General features: G+C 59.9%; 4 protein-coding genes across 4 annotated transcripts; 2 read left to right on the top strand and 2 right to left on the bottom strand.

Moving 5' to 3' along the window:
- Positions 1 to 389: 389 nt before the first annotated feature.
- Positions 390 to 944, top strand: DL89DRAFT_256956 (uncharacterized protein; the record flags this gene model as incomplete). The annotated part of the gene is made up of 1 exon (XM_040885482.1): positions 390 to 944. The coding sequence occupies one exon, from the start codon at positions 390 to 392 to the stop codon at positions 942 to 944; it is 555 nt and encodes a 184-aa protein (XP_040744352.1).
- Positions 945 to 2,438: 1,494 nt separating this feature from the next.
- On the top strand, positions 2,439 to 5,885 carry DL89DRAFT_266904 (DUF1630-domain-containing protein). The gene has a single exon (XM_040887293.1). The coding sequence runs from the start codon at positions 2,877 to 2,879 to the stop codon at positions 5,820 to 5,822; it is 2,946 nt and encodes a 981-aa protein (XP_040744351.1). The 5' UTR covers positions 2,439 to 2,876; the 3' UTR covers positions 5,823 to 5,885.
- A 1,707-nt stretch (positions 5,886 to 7,592) lies between these two features.
- On the bottom strand, positions 7,593 to 12,280 carry DL89DRAFT_274686 (sodium/hydrogen exchanger; the record flags this gene model as incomplete). The annotated part of the gene is made up of 4 exons (XM_040889219.1): positions 7,593 to 7,712; positions 8,867 to 8,900; positions 10,758 to 12,149; positions 12,207 to 12,280. The coding sequence occupies 4 exons, from the start codon at positions 12,278 to 12,280 to the stop codon at positions 7,593 to 7,595; spliced, it is 1,620 nt and encodes a 539-aa protein (XP_040744350.1).
- Positions 12,281 to 12,428: 148 nt separating this feature from the next.
- On the bottom strand, positions 12,429 to 16,791 carry DL89DRAFT_139892 (uncharacterized protein). Its single transcript, XM_040883424.1, has one exon. The coding sequence runs from the start codon at positions 16,670 to 16,672 to the stop codon at positions 12,578 to 12,580; it is 4,095 nt and encodes a 1,364-aa protein (XP_040744349.1). The 5' UTR covers positions 16,673 to 16,791; the 3' UTR covers positions 12,429 to 12,577.
- Between the last annotated feature and the right edge of the window lies 1 nt (position 16,792).

Here is a 16,792-nt window from a genome sequence, read left to right as displayed (position 1 = left end):
GATAGGTGCTCCAGGAGCGAGTCGAGCGATGGGCTAGCGAAGGCAGAGGATATGTCGCTTGTAGAATATCTGTCGGACTCGGGAGTAGGTGGATCGCGAAGTCCCGATCCAGCGATATGGCTTACGACGCCGCGTAAGAAGCCGCGGCGACAGAACAGCCATCCACCCCATTCAATGCATGCCCGCACAGCTCCATCGCTAGGCAGCATCCAGTCGTTTGTGTCGCGCGTGGAGACACTGGGAGTTGGTATAGAGCAGAAGCCCGTGAATACCGTCAAGGCAGAGCAGCTTACAGAGTACATGGTACAACTGGGACAGCAGCTGTGGCTGGCAGGTTCTGGAACCTGACGAGGCGATCCGGCACGGTTCGATGTTTGCCATTGCAAGTCATGGCGGCGTTCCGATCGGGTATTGCGATAGCACAGTCGGATGGGAGCGAGGACATCGAGTATTTGAAGGAGATTTACGGGTGCGTTCCGGCGTATCTGGCGAGGTTTGTTTTGTGGCAGCACGCAGTGTCGCTGTGCTTTCTGCGCGCCCCGTCGTACGCCAACGCACTGTCGGCAGCATTATATAAAGTCGGCGCATTTTTCCAGCAGGATTGGCTAGTTAGTGCGCGTCTTGAACAGATGGACAGCATTGGAGCGCTGGTCCGGACTGGCACAATTGCGCTATTGCATCTGTGGTCGGTGGATATTGGAACTGAGGCGCGGTTTTTTGACAAGTATGTTGCGCTGCTGCTGCCACATACCAACGGCCGTCGGGGAGGAGACTCGTTCTGGCAGCAGTTTGTGCCGGCCAGCATGCTGCAGGATACGCGAGCATATAGAAAGGCAGTGCGTGGCAATGACTCTGGCACTGACGACGACGTTTCTGGCTCACAGACCGGCACGCGGATATCGCGGTTACGCAAAGTGGGTGGCGCGGGTCCGCGAGCCACGTGAGTCTGTGCGTATCCTGTCCCTGGCACTGCGGGATGCGGCAAAGTTCATCGCCAAACAAATCAGGTCTGGCGCCTCGGATATCTCACAGGTGGATGCGGCGCAGGAGGCGCTGGGTATAATATGCCCGGTCATTTACTGCGCGGGCGGGCTGCGAGACACTGCTGGGCGACACACGCCGCGTTCCAGGCGAGCTTCTGCGTGGCATCAGCGCTATGGACTCGCTCGTTCAGGCGGCTACTGAGCACGTGGCATCTTCGCACAAGAGCCGTGCGAAAATCGGGAAAGTATCGCAATTCCGATACTGGAGCAAGCACGCAAATGCACTTGCTGCTGGAGACATGCCTACAGCACCACACGTGCCTGTGTCTGGTAGCAGTGTGCGTGCTGAGGCGGCAGGACGAAGAAGAGGGTCCGTGGATGTCAAGGCACCCGCGGTTGGCGACAATTGTGCAGAACCATGCTGACAGCGCTCTGTGCCACGCACCTGCCGCATAGGGAAACGGCCTCCAGCCCAACGACATCAGCCAGCGCTGCGAGTGATCGGGCACGGCTGATTTCTTGTGCTCAGAGCTCGATCGATCGGTCAAGCGTGCTGATGTCGCTCGACGACCGCGTGCTGGCACGTGTGGTCCAGCCGCTGGCGGTCTCAGGCGTGGACCCGCATATTTTTTCGGCTATGGTACTGGCGGTGGCCGATGACCTTGGCGAGGCGCGTGTTGCAGGGGCGATAGCAGCGTTGGTGCAGGAGCGGTTTGAGGTTATGTGGCAGCACCATTTGGAGTGCGCCTGAGCGGCAGGCGGGCTGGAACGCGGTGCAGTCGGCAATCAATAGCGGCGGTGCTGCTGCTGCGTGCTTGGGCGGTTCGGTGGCGACGGTGGCGGCAGGGGCAGCAGGTCAATGGAGGGGGACCTGACCAGGTCAGAAGTGAGCTGGCGAGATTTGCTGCGAGACTACGGCGGCCAGTGGTGGCGGCCCGGGAGCCAATGGCCGAGAAGGTGAGACAGGATCGGCGTCCTCGGCCATGTGTGGTTGACTCGGAGGAGCCTAGCCGAGGAGGACGAGCTAGGCGCTCTACTGAGTCGGAGGCGGGCGCTGATCCGGTCCAAGGGCGGGTGAATGTTTGAGCAGCGGGTGTGGTTTCCGAATTTATGAAACCCCTCCCCGTTTTTTGTTTACTTCCCGGGCTTGTGCAAGCGAGTAAATGTGCTCATACAGACTTGCGCAACCTACTCACAGTCGGGTTTATTGGAGCTGGGTTAGCGACTCGTGATCGTCCATAGTGTGCTTATTTTCGCTGCATTCACTGTGCTTTTTGAGGCAATTAATGATCTCTCTCTACAGCGCGCTTCCATTTTTCCCGTATTTTTCCTTTCTCTCTTTGCACCTTTATATTTTTCTTGTCACGCATACATACACACTAGTCTACCTATTAATTCATTCAGAGCAGATGCTGGACATACCGTCGCTTAGAACAGCCAGTACAAAGGCGGCCCCAACGCCGGAGAACAAACCCAGGAGGACGGGTTCGCGGGCTAGGGCCGACTCTGGGGACTTTGGCATCAGGGGTATACAGCGATGACGAATTCTTTGATACACACAGCCATCTGAGCGGGTCTATTGCCAGCAGCGACAGCGTGCGTACATCGCTCTCTGTGTCGAAGGGATCGAGCGAGCTGTCGTCTACGCATCGGCAGCGCAGTCTGACCAGCTCGTTTGCCCCGCCAGCCGAGGAGGTGAAAACGACACCAGCGGCAGATGCAGAGAAAGGAGCAGGCAGGCGGCAAGCGGCATCGGGCAGTGCACCGCCGGCGCATTCATCGCTGCGGCGCTCAGCGACAACGCGCCACGGGGCAGCTATTGGCAAGGCAGCGAGCCCAACGAGCATTGACACAGCGCTGATTGAGGAGCGAGCGCGGCGCGCAGTCAAGGCCATGGCGGTGGCAGCCACAACGGGGATTTCGATCCGGGAGTCGGACGAGCGCAGGGAGCGCGCATTCAACCACTTGCTGGTGGGCCGGGGGCTACAGGTGGCGGGTGCGGCGTCCGAGCCCAATTCGCCATTGCAGTCGTCGGCAGGGCATGGCACAAAGAGTGGGTCGAGCGAGCGGCTGGTGGCCATGCCCCGGCTCAAGAGCCACCCGCTACACCTGGTGTCCTCGCACAGCCAGATCTCGGGGTTGGCCCGCGGGGAGTCAGAGGGTGCTGAGCGGAGGGACGAAGCGTATGGCGATGCACCTAGGGATGCTGCAGGTGATGAGGCAGCAGCGGTCAAGGCGACAGTCAAGGCGCTTGTGGCAACGGCTGGACATGATGGGCGCACACTAAGCATGACGCACGACCGCAAGACCATTGCGCTAACACGCAGCGCCAGCCTGGAGGCGCGTATCAACCGGTCAACGCGGAGGAGCATGTCGAAGTGGATCATGTGTTTTGCCACAGTGAACTTTGATGTTGACCAGGGCCCGACGCTCAATCTGGTGTACCCGCACGTTCCGTTCAGCGAGAGCGAGCGGGCAGCAATCTGCTTTTCGTCGATGCCGGACTCGACAATCTACGAGTTATATGACTCGGTGTACACGTTCCACTTCCGTGTGGATCCGGTGCGGCTCGGGCTGCCCAAGGACCAGGTGTTCCTGTATGGCCACGTGTTCTTCCGGCAGAAGCGCGACCCGCTGATGCGGCGCGGGGGGTTCCAGCGGTCAGTAGCCATTATCTCACACCTGCCGTACCACGGGCTGTTCACGCGCATGGCGCATATGCTGGGCCCGCTATACTTTGATCTGGGCACGGCGATTCTGGAGGCAGCAGCGCACAATATCTCGTCGTGGCCGGCGCCGACACCAGGGGCATCGCTGGAGCTGCCGTTTGTGGGCACGGCGCTGGCGGCAGAGCTGCCAGCGAGCGACTCGAGCCAGCTACTGGAGACGAGCAAGTTCCCGATGGAGCGGTTTGATCCGGGCGAGCACATTCTGGCCAGCGTGACCTGTGATGGACTGTTTCGGAGCTTCCGGGATACATTGGGCGACCTGTGGGCGTGCTGGGAACTCATGATTCTAGGCGAATCGCTGGTGGTGCTGGCGGACACGCCCGCACGGTGCTCGGAGGCCATTGTCAGCCTGGTTGATGTGATATTCCCGATTACGTACTGTGGCGACTACCGGCCGTACTTTACGATCCAGGACCCAGACTTCCGGGCGATTATCTCCAAGACGCATGTGCCGGCGAACACGGTGGTCGGGGTGTCGAATCCGTTCTTCAGCGAGGCCATGGCGCACTGGCCACACAAGCTGTTTCTGGGCTCATCCGACCGCATGTCGCAGATGCACGGGGCGTCGGCGCGCAAGGCGCGTGTCTTGGGAGACAGCGGCCTCGGAGCGGGCAGTGGCAAAGAGGGCAGCGGACTCGCAAGCGACTCGGGCAGCAGCGGATCATTGGGTGCGGGCAGTCGGGCCATCAAGCAAGGGCTGCAGTCGAAGCGCAAGGGCGTGGTGACCAAGGACCGGCCGTTTGCTGAGCACCTGCTGAACACACTCAAGACGGGCAAGCAGCCGCCGTGGATTGTGAACAATATGTTGCGGCGGTACTTTATCGACCTGACAGTACAGTTTCTGGCGCCGCTGAACCGGTACTTTTCGACGCTGATCCCGCAGGTGGTCTCGGCCACGGTCATTCCAGTGTCAGGCAGCGGGGGAGCGGGCAAGACAGCGCCGTGGCACCGCGGACACCGCAAGGGCCAGTCGTCGTCAATTGGCGGGATGGTGTCATCGCCCGACTCGCTGTCTTGGTTCGCGGCACCGGCAGCGCTGCGGCCATGGCGGACAGGCGACTTCATGACGTCTCTGACGACACTTGGGATCTCGCCGCAGCTCAGTCACGGCAACAAGAGCGCGACACCAGCAAACGTGATTGTGTCGGGGTTCTCTGGCAGTTCAGCGAACGGCAGCAATTCCGGAACCGGCAGTAGCGGGGCAGCAAATTCAGGCAGCAGTAGTTATACGAGCGACGGTGCGGGGGCAGCAGCAGGCAGTAGCGGCGGGGCGGGCGGGCAGTCGGCGTTTTCGCTCTGGCGGCAGAAAAAGGCCAGCAAGAAGATCAGTGACGAGTGGTTGGCGCTGTACAGGCAGTTCCTGATATGCGGGAATTTTGCGACCTGGCTGGCACACCGCACCAGCGAGGCACAGCGCGAGCTGCACCGCAGGTTCCGGCAGGAGGTGTGTCAGGGCGATGTACATGCGTGGTGTCGCGGGTACGACTACCCGCTGGCCATCGGCGAGCAGCAGCTGGCGGCCGAGATCGAGATGCTTGATCTGGCCACGATGGACTTGGGGCAGGGTGGTCGCGACGGCAGCGGCAGCGTGCAGCTGCGGCATGTCAGTCACGTTTTCTACCAGGGCCACAAAGAGGATGAGCGCGCGCAGGCCGAGCGGCAGCGGCGGCAGCTGCTCCGCGAGCGGCAGGAGCGGCTGGCGTGGAGCGAGCGGCCGGTGCATGGCAGCGACGGCACGCTTATCGGGTACAGCCGACAGTCGTCGGAGCAGCCGGCAATGGCGCGGGCAGCGGCAGCGGGCTTGGGGAGCAGGCCAAGGGAGGTTGACGGTAATGGAGCGTGCAAGCAGCTGGGGCAGCGTATTACGCATGCCAAGCGGACGCAGGGCGTGATCCTGAAGGCGGCATGGCAGGTGGTTGAGCTGCTGGGCGAGCCGGCATTGTCGCAGATGTTGCGTGGGACATCCAACAGGGACGACTGTCCGCCGGCGTCGGAGTCGGAGCGGCAGATGCTGCTGCGGCAGCTGTCGGTTCTCCTCGAGTACATGGCGGCAGATGCGGGGCAGCAGTTTTTGGCCCTGGTCGCTGACGACTATGCAGCGGGGGTGTAGGCAGATTAACTAATGTATAGACGAGCTGGCCAACTCTATATTTCGAAGGCAATTAATATATTTGGAGACATGCGTGTAATTTTGTTTGAGCATGGCCGGGCGGAGGGTGATGATGTAAGTAGATGAAGCGGGAAAAGCAATAATTGGCGTTGGTTTCTATTTTAAAAGAGCGGCCTGGCGGTGATAGACGGAGCTCATGCGACAGTGTGCATCCATTTGGGGGAGGCTTGGTCTTGAAAAAAGGCAGCTATGCTATCCCAAGGCTTAGGCAAGCGAGCGCAGCGGAAGATCACAATAACAAAAAACCTCGGATTTGCATATGCAGTCAGCTGATCGGTACTCCATTCAGCTCATGGCATAAAGGACCTGTTTTGGTTTTATTTTGCACTCTTAGGGTGGAGGCCCAACTCGAGCTGGGCTGGGCAGGCATTCACAGCTCGTGCTTTTTTGTTTGATTTTGGATTCAGTGTTAAAAACCAGTTCCGGGGGAGGGAGGAGCAGCTCCAACGCGAAAAAGCGCGTAGCTCAGAAATTCCATAGCCTTTTCCTCTTTTTCTCCCTCCCCCTTAATAGTATACTTTATTTTTACCATTAGTTTTTGCTTTTGCAGCTCGCGCGTTTCCTTTCTATTTCCTCAGAGGTTCAAAAGTACGACTGCTTTATTGTCGTGCTTCTCAGTCCTTGTTTATATACCACGACAGGACATTCTCACTTGTTTCCTAGCAAGAAACGGGGGTACTGGGCAAAAAGACGCCTTGCAGAAGGCAGCATAATACTCCGATACCAAAGGAAAGCAGTGTCCTGGTTGCATAAAGGCAAGGGGGAATTAATAGGCGCAGTTGCTAGCGGTTTTTTCTCTTCTAATTATTTATTTTTTATTTCAGAGGACTGCCGTCATCAATAGGCGATTGATTCCGTTCCTTGAGGATTTCAGACAATTTTCTTTCAGCCTTCAGGCGGCTCCTCGGTCACATCCTTTTCTCCCTTTTTAACCTGCGCAATTCTACATTCATTATTTGGCTTGCTTCCTATTCTTCACAAGCTATCCGCGCCTTTTTTTATTCAGGTAGTTTGTTCATACATCTCCCCGAGTCACTTTTCTCTCACTCTCCACATCACACACAAACAGGGGAGTAGGGCCCATCGTTGGCGAAAGAGACAAAAACAAAAGGGAGAGCCATTCCTTCAAAAGAACAGCGCGGGTTACATATTTCCCTTTTGTTTTCCCAGATAACCAATATCGCAACATTTAATTTCCTTTTATAGCTGACAAACGGGGTTGGTTCCAGCATAATATCGTTAAAAAACGCTCATCAAGGGAGATTTTTTTCTTGTTCGATTTTTCAGAAGCATAAGGCATGACCACGCACGACATGGATCCACCGTCAGATATTGATGTCGACCTGTCATCGGAAGGCGGGTCAGAGGCAGCGGCAATAGACGAGGTGGAAGCGTCGAAGATTCTGGGCGGCTCGCGGCTGCACGAGTTTGGCAGCGGGTACCAGGGGCAGCGGCGGATGGACTTCAGTCCGTCGCCGTCGCCAGCAGGACAGGTGTCTCAGGTGGGGGCAGTTATGAGTGCAGCAGAGCACATTCCGGCAGTGACTGGGGCCGGGGCGGCTACTGCGGATACTGCCGGGATAGCTACTGCGGCTCCATACGCGTCGAGTAATGCGGGCGGCGCAGTGCAGGCGAAGGCAGGCGAAGCAGCAGGTAAGCAAAGGCAGGGGGATAAAGCGAGGCCAGATGTGGAAAGAAAGACGCAGATTGCTAAAAGGGAGCTGTGTTTGTAGGTGCGGGCAGCGGTGGAAGGGCCGAGAAGGAGCCGTCGGTGGAGAGCGCGGGCAGTGCGCGGCAAGCGTCGTCGCCGGCAGGGGCACGGACGGGCATCTGGGTGCATTTCACGCGCGACGCCGACTACGCAACCAACCGGCGCGGACGATGCGTGTACTGCCACAACTACTACTCGTGCTCCAGCGGCAGCACCGGCAACATGTGGCGGCACATCAAGCGGTCGCATCCAGAGAAGATCCCAAACGCCGCCCCTCTGGCAACCCATGCCGCACAGGAAAAGCCCAGCGATTCGCGGCCCCGCAAGCGCCAGGCCACAGGTGGCCGAGCCGCCAGCACCCACGGTTGCGGTGCCTAGTGCGCTGACCGGGCGCCCAGCCGAGACCGAGCCCAGCGAAACAACCCAGGTGGCAGAGCCCGAGCCGCAGGGCACCGAGGGTCTGCTGCTGAGGCTTCTGGTGAATCTGGCGAGCCGCAACTCAACGGCCACGGCCGAGCGCCCGCAGACATCGACGGCATCCCTGCTGGGAGTGCTGGACGGGCTGTCGGCGCTGACCGGCCGCAATCCCAGCGCCCGAGCCGCCCGCTCAGCAGCCGCAGCCGCCAACAAGCACTGCTGGGCCGACCAGTCCTTCGCCCGGCACAGAAGCGCTGGCTGCGGCCATTGCGTCGGCGGTGCAGCGCGGCAGCAGCAGCGGGTCGGCGGCCGAGCGGCAGCAGCAGGTCTTGCGTGCGTATGTGGCATATATGGTGCGCGAGCTTGTGCCGGCTGACCGCATGCTGGCGCCAGGCTTGCAGGCGCTAGTGTCAGGCGTGGCAGCCTCAGGGACGTGCGCGCCCACAGCCAATGAACTGACGGCTGAGCTCATGCGGCAGTACGAGCAGCGCAGCACAGCACTGCGACGGGCGCTGGACGGGGCGCCTGGGCGGATTGCCGTGTCAATTGGCACCGGGAGCATCAGCAGCGCAGCAGCATACCTGGCGGTATATGCGCACTGGGTCGATGCCGGGTTTGTGCGGCGCAGCGCTTTGCTAGAATGGCGGAGCACCGAGGGTGCGGCTACAAGCTCCGATATCATCGCGCTTTTCGAGGCAGCGCTGGCGCGGTTTGATTTGTTCGGGCGCCTGGGCACCGTGACCACCAGCTACACGCGCGAGTTCGTCGAGTTCCTGAACCAGGCCGAAACCATCTGCCATGCGCGCGGCGCCGAGTTCGACCTGGACCGCAGCCAGGCCACGTGCATTGTCAGCACATTACTGGATGCCCAGAGCACGCTGCTCAGTCTTCTCTACAGCCCAGCCGAGGAGGGTGAGCTGCCGCCGCTGGAGCGCCTATACCGCGCCGTCCAGCGCATAAGGCGGGCCCAGGGCTCCTCTGCGCGCCAGCTGGCTGACCTGTACCGCATGCATGCGCTGGATGCGGCCACACTGGAGGTCGACGAGACGCGGCTGTGGGGCTCAACATTGGCGTTTGTGGGCAGCGCCCTGGCCGTGCGCTCCGAGCTGGCGGCGCTGATTATTGCAGACGGGATGGAGGCCATCTCGCAAGACGACTGGCTGGCGCTGGCGCAGATCCGTGTGCTGCTGCGCGTGCTGGATGCGGGTGTGGCAGGAGTGGCGCGCGCTGGCGGCGAGTTTCCGAGCGCCGTGGCGGTGGCGCCGCTGTATGACGTGCTGGCCGATGACGTCGCTGCCTTCCTCGACGCCCCCAGTCTGCGCAATGACGTGCGCCGCGCGGCCGAGGCCCTGCGCGACCACCTGGCGCAGTGCCATCCGTTCCAGGCCTCGCCCATCTACCGCTTCGCACCGCTGTTTGACCCACGTCTAAAGTCCCAGTACTACGCCGACCGCCAGTACGACGCGTCGTGGACTGCGCGCGTCGTTCGCGATGCCCAGACACTGTGCGCGCCCTTCGCCCAAGCAGCCGCACCGCCGGCCCACTCCGAGCCTCTATTGGCCAGTGAGCTGCGCGCAATGCCTGCTGATGTGCGTGCGCAGACCGAGTTGTTTGTGCGGCTGGGCGAGACTGCCCAGCGCCTGGCTGTTGATGGCAGTGCGCGGGTGTTCCGCCGGGCCTGGGCGTCGGGGCAGACGGAGCTGGACGATTACGTTGCTGCGCCATTGGCTGCCCCGCGCGCCCAGCCGCTGGCGTGGTGGCGGGCGAACCAGGATGCGTATCCGGCGATGGCACGGGCAGTGCGCGAGTACCTGGCCATTCCTGCGTCGAGCGACTGCGTGTCGATGCTGGTGCGCGGCGAGAGCCCCGTGCTGCCCGACTATGCGCTGCTGGCCGCGCTGGACCGCCGCCTGGCGCCCATGTATGCCTGCCTGCACCAGTGGAGCAAGCAGGACGAGGTCAATGGCGCTGCCTTTTGAGCAGCAAACAAAAACAAGCTTCTAATCACTCCCCCTCCCTTGCTGCGCTTTCTTAACTATTGCGACTACTCTTATTGCGTTCCCTTTTATTGATTTTTTATCTAGCGATTCATTCTGACATCTTCCCTCCCAAACCGCCGGTCTTTCACTCCCAACTTTTTCTTTTTACGTTTTCCTCTTTATCCAACTTTCTTCGTTCACCAGTCCATAAACACTGTTTACCTTTACGTGCTCTTTTTGAGCAGCGGCTGCTGGCTCCTCTGCTGTTGCTGCTGGCGCATGTCATACAGATCCGATGCGCTAGATCCCCAGTTGCCGTCCTCGCTGCCGTCCGGATAGTAATCCGCCCAGTTCGAGCTGTTTGCATTTCCTTGCTGCTGCTGCTGATGCTGCTGGTGCTGCTGCTGGGCAAAGTCCTCTGACGAGTACGCCTGCCGTAGCGCCTGGCTCTGCTCCTGCGTAGCCAGCGGCCGGTGCTGCGCTGCCTGCTCTGCGCGGTCGCACGTCAGGAACGGCTGGATGTAATGCGTGTCAATGTCTGTGATCAGCGACCGGTCCACCGACCGGTACGAGTTGCGGATCCGCGCCAGCCAACTCTCGCCGGTCTCGCGCCACGACGCCGGCGAGCTGACGAACCCATTGAAGGACGACGCCGGCAGCTGCGCCATTGCATGGCTCTCCATCCCATCCACCTCCTGCTCTTCCCGCGCCTGCCCATTCGACAGATCCACAATCTGGCCACCATCCTCCACGTCATGGTACGAGTACGGCGCCTCGCCATCAGGCCCATCCTCGCCATCGTCATCATCCGACGAGTCCGGCTGCCCCACGCCAGTGCGGATCCCCAGTTTCTGCACAACCTGCGGGGTAGTGCCGCCGAAAATCGTCACGCTCAGCACCACCACGCACAGAACCGTAGTGCGCAATAGCGCGCCGTTCTCGCCCGACACCTCGCTGGCCAATGCCACCGCCACGGCCCCGCGCAGCCCCGCCCAGAACAGCATCGTCTGCTCCTCGTGCGTCACCGGCTGCGCCGACGACGGCGCCGACGGATGCCGGTACTTGAACACCGCATTCAGCACCCGCGCCAGCGGGAAGATCGCAGAGTACCGCGAAATGCACGTCGCCACCATCACAAACACGATAAACACCGGCTTCAGTTTCACGTCCTCCGCAGTAAACAGCGAGATGCCCAAATAAATGAACACAAAGTTCTCCGCCAGCCCCGACAGCAGATGGAACAGATACCGGGTCGCCCGCTTGCTCTTCTTCGACAGCGACTTGTACGCGTACTGCCGCGTCGTCGCCGCGCAGAACAGCAACGACACGATCCCAGACAACTCGATTGCATTCGCAAACAGATACGACTGGTACGAGATCAGCAGCACCAGCGACGCCTCGATCGACGGGTACTCGTACAGCCGCGTGTGCTTGCACATCAGCGACACCATCACCCCCATCCCCACCCCCACCAGCAGCGACATCGAGAACACAAACATAAACGACCCCAGCATCCCGGGCACTGCCGCCAGCGTAAACTCCCGGCCCGCCGCCCGCAGACCGCTCAATGTCACAAAGAGCACAATCGCCACCGCATCATTGAACACCGTCTCGCCGAATATGATCGAGAACAGCTTCGGCTCCACCTTGAGCTGCTCAAACACCGCCAGGATCGTCACCGGGTCGGTCGCCGACAGAATCGTGCCCAGAATCAGCGAGTCCAGAAGCGAAAACTCTATCCGCTCGATGCCCGTCCACGAGTATATCTGTACCAGCACCCCAATCACCACCGCGCTGATTGCCGTCCCCAGAAACGCAAACGTCAGCACCGGCACCAGATTCCGCCCCACCTGCGTCTTCTGCAGGCCGTACCCGCAGTTCAGGATAATCGGCGGCAGGAGCATGTTGAAAAACACCGTGTGGTCGAACGTCACCATCCGCTTGATATAATGCCCTGTGCTGAATCGCAAAACCAGCCCCACTGCCATCCCGGCAAATATCGACAGCACCGTTTCATGCACCGTGCGGATCCGCCACCGCTGCAGGTAGTACGACGTCAGCAGTGCCATGATCAGAAGCGATACCAGGATCAGCAGCGCCTGCGCTGACACCTTCTCCTCCTCCTCCGGCAGCGGCTCCTCCGTGCTGTCTGGCACTCCCCTGCTCGTCGTGGTGGTTAGCGCTGTCGTTGTCGCCGATACCAGCGAGCTGGTCAACAGCGTCGCTATCTCAGTTGCCAATGCCGTCATGCTCGGCCCTGTTGCCGTACTTGTCGGTATGCTGTCGGCCATAGCGCTATGGGGGGAGGGAGAATTTATATATAGGTTGGCAGGAAAAAAAAGAGGCAATAAAAAACTGTTATATACAGAAGATAGAAAGAAGAAAGCGCTGCCAAGGTGGGAGAGATTCGCGTTTTGACGCAGCCGACTATTTTTTATGCGGCTCGCTTGGCATCATTAATAATGCCATTTTCACGGGCCGAGCCCTGCAACACTAGCGGAATCAACCGGGTGCCACAAGCAAACTGCAAACCAGTAGAGCGCTATTTACTTTCTTTTTTAGTCTGGTCCCTGAGAACCAGAGTTCTTTCACAGCGACAGAATCGGCACCTGCCGTGACCGCGCAAACATCGCCCGTCCTGCCAGCACGCCCAGCACAACACGGTATACGGCCAGCAGCCAGTCAAACGCCGTCCACACCTTGCGCACCGGTCGCACAACCACCGCCGCAGGCTCCTCCACCGCCGCTGGTGCCTGTGCCACTGCCACCAGCTGCCGCCGCCGCCCCTCGGTCCGTTCAGAGCCAGCAGATGAATCAACAGGATCTGCACCAATGATGTCACTTAGAGTGCCCTTTGTTTGGCTTCCTTCCGCCTCCCCTGGTCGCCTCTGCTGAATAGCTTGCATCTGTGGGCCCGCTAGAACAACGGGTTGGTCCAGCATATCGTCCCAGTAGACATAGTTGTTGCTTCCTAGGAATGCATGCGGCCAGAGCTCGGGCCGCAGCCGCTGCACTGCCGGACCCTTACGCGCAGCAAGAGACGCCCAGTACATAGGCAGGAAGACTGCCGGTACCATGCTGCCAGCGCCTGTCACAGCCATCGGCTGGTTCGCAAAGGTGCCGTCCAAGACGCCGCCCGCAAGCACGCCGCCGAGCCACTGTACGCCCAACCACATCCCGGACCACACGGTCTGCAAATACGGGACCGTCGGCCCTACAACCAGTCTCCAGAAATCCCAATACATCTGCAGCACACTTCCCACGGCTGTTTCGCGCAAGCACGCCGCCAGCAACCCCGTGCACACACGCACTAGCCACGCGACCTGCGTAACCACTGTCGCCACGCCGTTGCCAATGGCACCGACCAGCCTGGCCGACCCCGACAGCCTCCGCACATGCGGCCTCCTCTGCGTGCCAACGACCGGCGCCCACTTTTGCACCATATACGGTGTGCCATCGGCGTCCTGCGGCAGACCGCTGCTGCTGCCCATCTCCACGCGCACCAGCATCGCATACCACTCGGCCAGCCGCGGCGGAACCCCGTACGCAAACTGCGGCACCTCCACGGCCGACAGCTGCGGGAGGAATCCTAGCTGCAGATCTATCGTCGTTGGCGTCAGCGGCACGATCAGATCCGGCCACGACACCCAGATCATAGCGCCCATTGACACCGAGCTGTGTGGCGAGCACACGTGCAGCAGCTCAAGCACACACTTCACCACCAGCCGCAGCGGCGTCTCCGATGTCAGAGCCTCAACCAGTGCACGTCGAGTGACTGTGCGCATGCCCGACGCCGAGCTCGTCCTGGGCGGCTGGCGGCTGGCACTCGGTGCGTTGGTTGGCATTGCATCTGCAGTCGCCCCAGACACAGCCCCAGACGGCATATCAACTACTGCCACCTTGTGTGCCACCTCAGGTGCAGCCGGCCCATGCTTATCGAACTCCCTGCCGCTAGGTTTATCCTGCCCATCATCGCTGACCCTCTGCGGCTCCACAAGCTCTCTGCGCGCCCCACACTTCAGGCTATTCACCGGATGAAGCTCGACGGGCTCCTCGTTCGAATACCGCGTCCACAGCGGCTGCACCAGCGACGCTGTGGGCAGCAGATATGCACGCTCGGAAATCAGCCCTGTTGTCCGTAGCACGCCTGGCCACGTCATCGCCAGACACGTCACAATCCAAACATACGCCAGAAGCTGCTTGCTAGTCACTGGGCTGCGTCGCTGCGCCCACAGCAGAAACACCCGCCTGCCCCACGCCTTCGCCTGCAAAACATCATCTGACAGAACCCCTATGCTGGTAACCGGGTAATGTGCCAGCGACTCACGCTGCACTCCACGGTAAAAGCTCGTCAGATCCGTGCTCGACGAGTAAAACACGCGAGAGGTCCGGCCGACCATTTTGCTTGGAATCTCCTGCTGCAAAGCTATCGTGCTGCCAGACTGTTTAGGTACTGGGTTGATTGCATCAAGCACCTCCGAGCTCAGCAGAACATGCGGTAGCCAGTGCCACTGCCGTGCCCGCAGCACCCTGCCTGCGTACGATGTAATGAGAAATCGCAGCGGATGAACCGACTCCTCGACCGACGACCCAAACGACAGGACTCCAAACATGACCACGGTAAACAGCAGCCCACTCGAAACCATCTGGCAGAGCGTGATAATCGGCGGCATTGCCAGCTGCGCAAACGGCAGCGCCAGTTGGAGAGACGACTCGCCCCTCGACGGCTTTGGTGTACCATCAGAAAAGCTGTCGGCCATGGGCAAAGCCGGTAGGAAGTACGTAAACCGCTGGGTCAGATCCGGTTCGCCAACAAACAGCGCACTGAGCGCTCCACGCGCAATCTGCAGCACCACCAGCAGCCAGCACACATTCGCTAGCGCCGTCAGCAGCACTGCAGATGCATTGCGCACAACATCAACCATGATCTGCTTGGCACTGCGCTTACTACGCGGCACACCTCCACGGTTCCCCCCATTGAGCACCCCGCTATCCTCAATCCTGCTCAGCTCGCCGCGCACAAACAATAACCGTGCGTGGTACTCTCGTATCTGCCTTGCCAGTCGCTGCATCTCACGCGCACGCTCCATCGCCCGTTTCCGCTGGGCGCTGCGCACTGCCCTGACCATGTTGACGCCATCCAGCCCAATGTTGCTGATATCTGCCTGCTCGGTAAAGTATGATGCGAGCCGGCTGAACGAAGCGTTTGATCGTAGACCCGCCTCCTTGAGCCGATCAGCCGATGCAGAGCGCACCGTTGCAGAGCTGCGTGACAAAGGTGGCTCCGGGGATGTCTCAAATATAGGCTGGCGCTTGGTACCCGCCACACGAGATCTCAGCGAACCAAAGCCAAGCTGTGGCTGTGAGCCCGCTGTTGGATGTAGCAGGGGATGACGTGGCGGCCGGCCAACCGGCATACACTTGGAAATCGTCACACTTGGACTATCTTGCTTTTTCGTCATTGTCTCAAATCCAAGCGTCTCACTATCGCTGTTGTTGCTGCTGTTGCTGCTGCTGTTGTTGTTGTTGCTGTTGTTGTTGCTGTTGCTGCGGCTGCCTTCAACAATGTCTGCCTCCTCCGAATCCCTCAGCTGTTCCCACTTCCACGACGAAATAGTTTTCCTCAAGCACGATTCAATACGCTGCTGCTCGCGCTTCAGCTGCGCAAACCGCTGCATCGTCCGATGTCTCATCTCATTCGTCTGTCCAACACAGCACCTGAGCCAGCTGAACAGGGCCCAAGTACCCCGTGGTGCAACCAGCAGGACCGTTGGCAGCGCTGCAAACACACATGCCGCATAGTACACGGAATACCGCATCGTGGCCGCATCTGCCGCGAACGGTTGGTACAAACCGAGCCCATACATGTAGCTGCTACGCGTGCACAGCAGCGTCCACATTCCCAGCAGCATGCCAGCCGCTGCCAGCCAGCGCGCCAGCGCTACCAATACTCTCCGCAATACCGGCATGCGCTGCGACGTGCCCTCGAACAGAACGCCCATGGGCAGCAAGAACACTGAGCTGGTAATTGACACGCTAGACTGGTACAGCCACAGCCTTCGCAGCACAGGCGGGAAATCGTGCGCGCCCTGCGGTCCCGTCCAGTTGCTATTCGCTAGTGCACCCGTCTGCCGCTCACCTGGAACTAGCAGCGTATGCGGCAACAGCCATGTCCGCCATGTTGCCAGATGCCTCGGATCGCCAAAATCCATCACATTCGATAATGCCACGGTCACCGCCAGCAGCATCGCCAGCATACTGACCGATGCGAGCCCAATACTCGCCAGGATCTGTGGAACCTGCCGCGCCCGAAACACAGACGAGTACGGGGTTGTCAGGTATCGCTGCTTACTGCGGCCGTGCTTCTGCACCTGCGCTGCACACGCACGCCGCACAGCAATATACGAGAGAATGAAAAACGTAAGCAGTACGAACCCGCAGATTACATGCTCGCGTACTGATACACAGAAGGCACGGAACTCGGGCGTCATGATGTTTCTGTGGTCGCTGTCCTGCTCGTTGCGCCGCTTCATGTCGCTGAGAAAGTCGACTGCTGGTGCTGCGTGCAATGGACAGGTGCTGCTGGCTTGGAACAGCGAGAACGCGCATGCCATCGCCGTCTGCGCGCTGTCTGACTGTGTTGCTGTGGGTGTGTCAAGGTGTCGTCTAAAAGCAAAAGACATTTTGGCATTGTAGAATCCCAGGAAAATAGGTAGAAAAAAAAAAGTTTTTTGTTGACAATAGCCAAGCGAGTCAGAAAGGAGTGGAGGGGAAAGTGCTGCATGGAATTTTCACGCACCCCA

The sequence above is a fragment of the Linderina pennispora genome, assembly GCF_002104995.1.
Source record: "Linderina pennispora strain ATCC 12442 chromosome Unknown DL89scaffold_5, whole genome shotgun sequence".
Taxonomy (NCBI): Eukaryota; Fungi; Kickxellomycota; class Kickxellomycetes; order Kickxellales; family Kickxellaceae; genus Linderina; species Linderina pennispora.
Note: the sequence above shows the minus strand (reverse complement) of the source record. Positions and strands in the feature narration are given on the sequence as shown.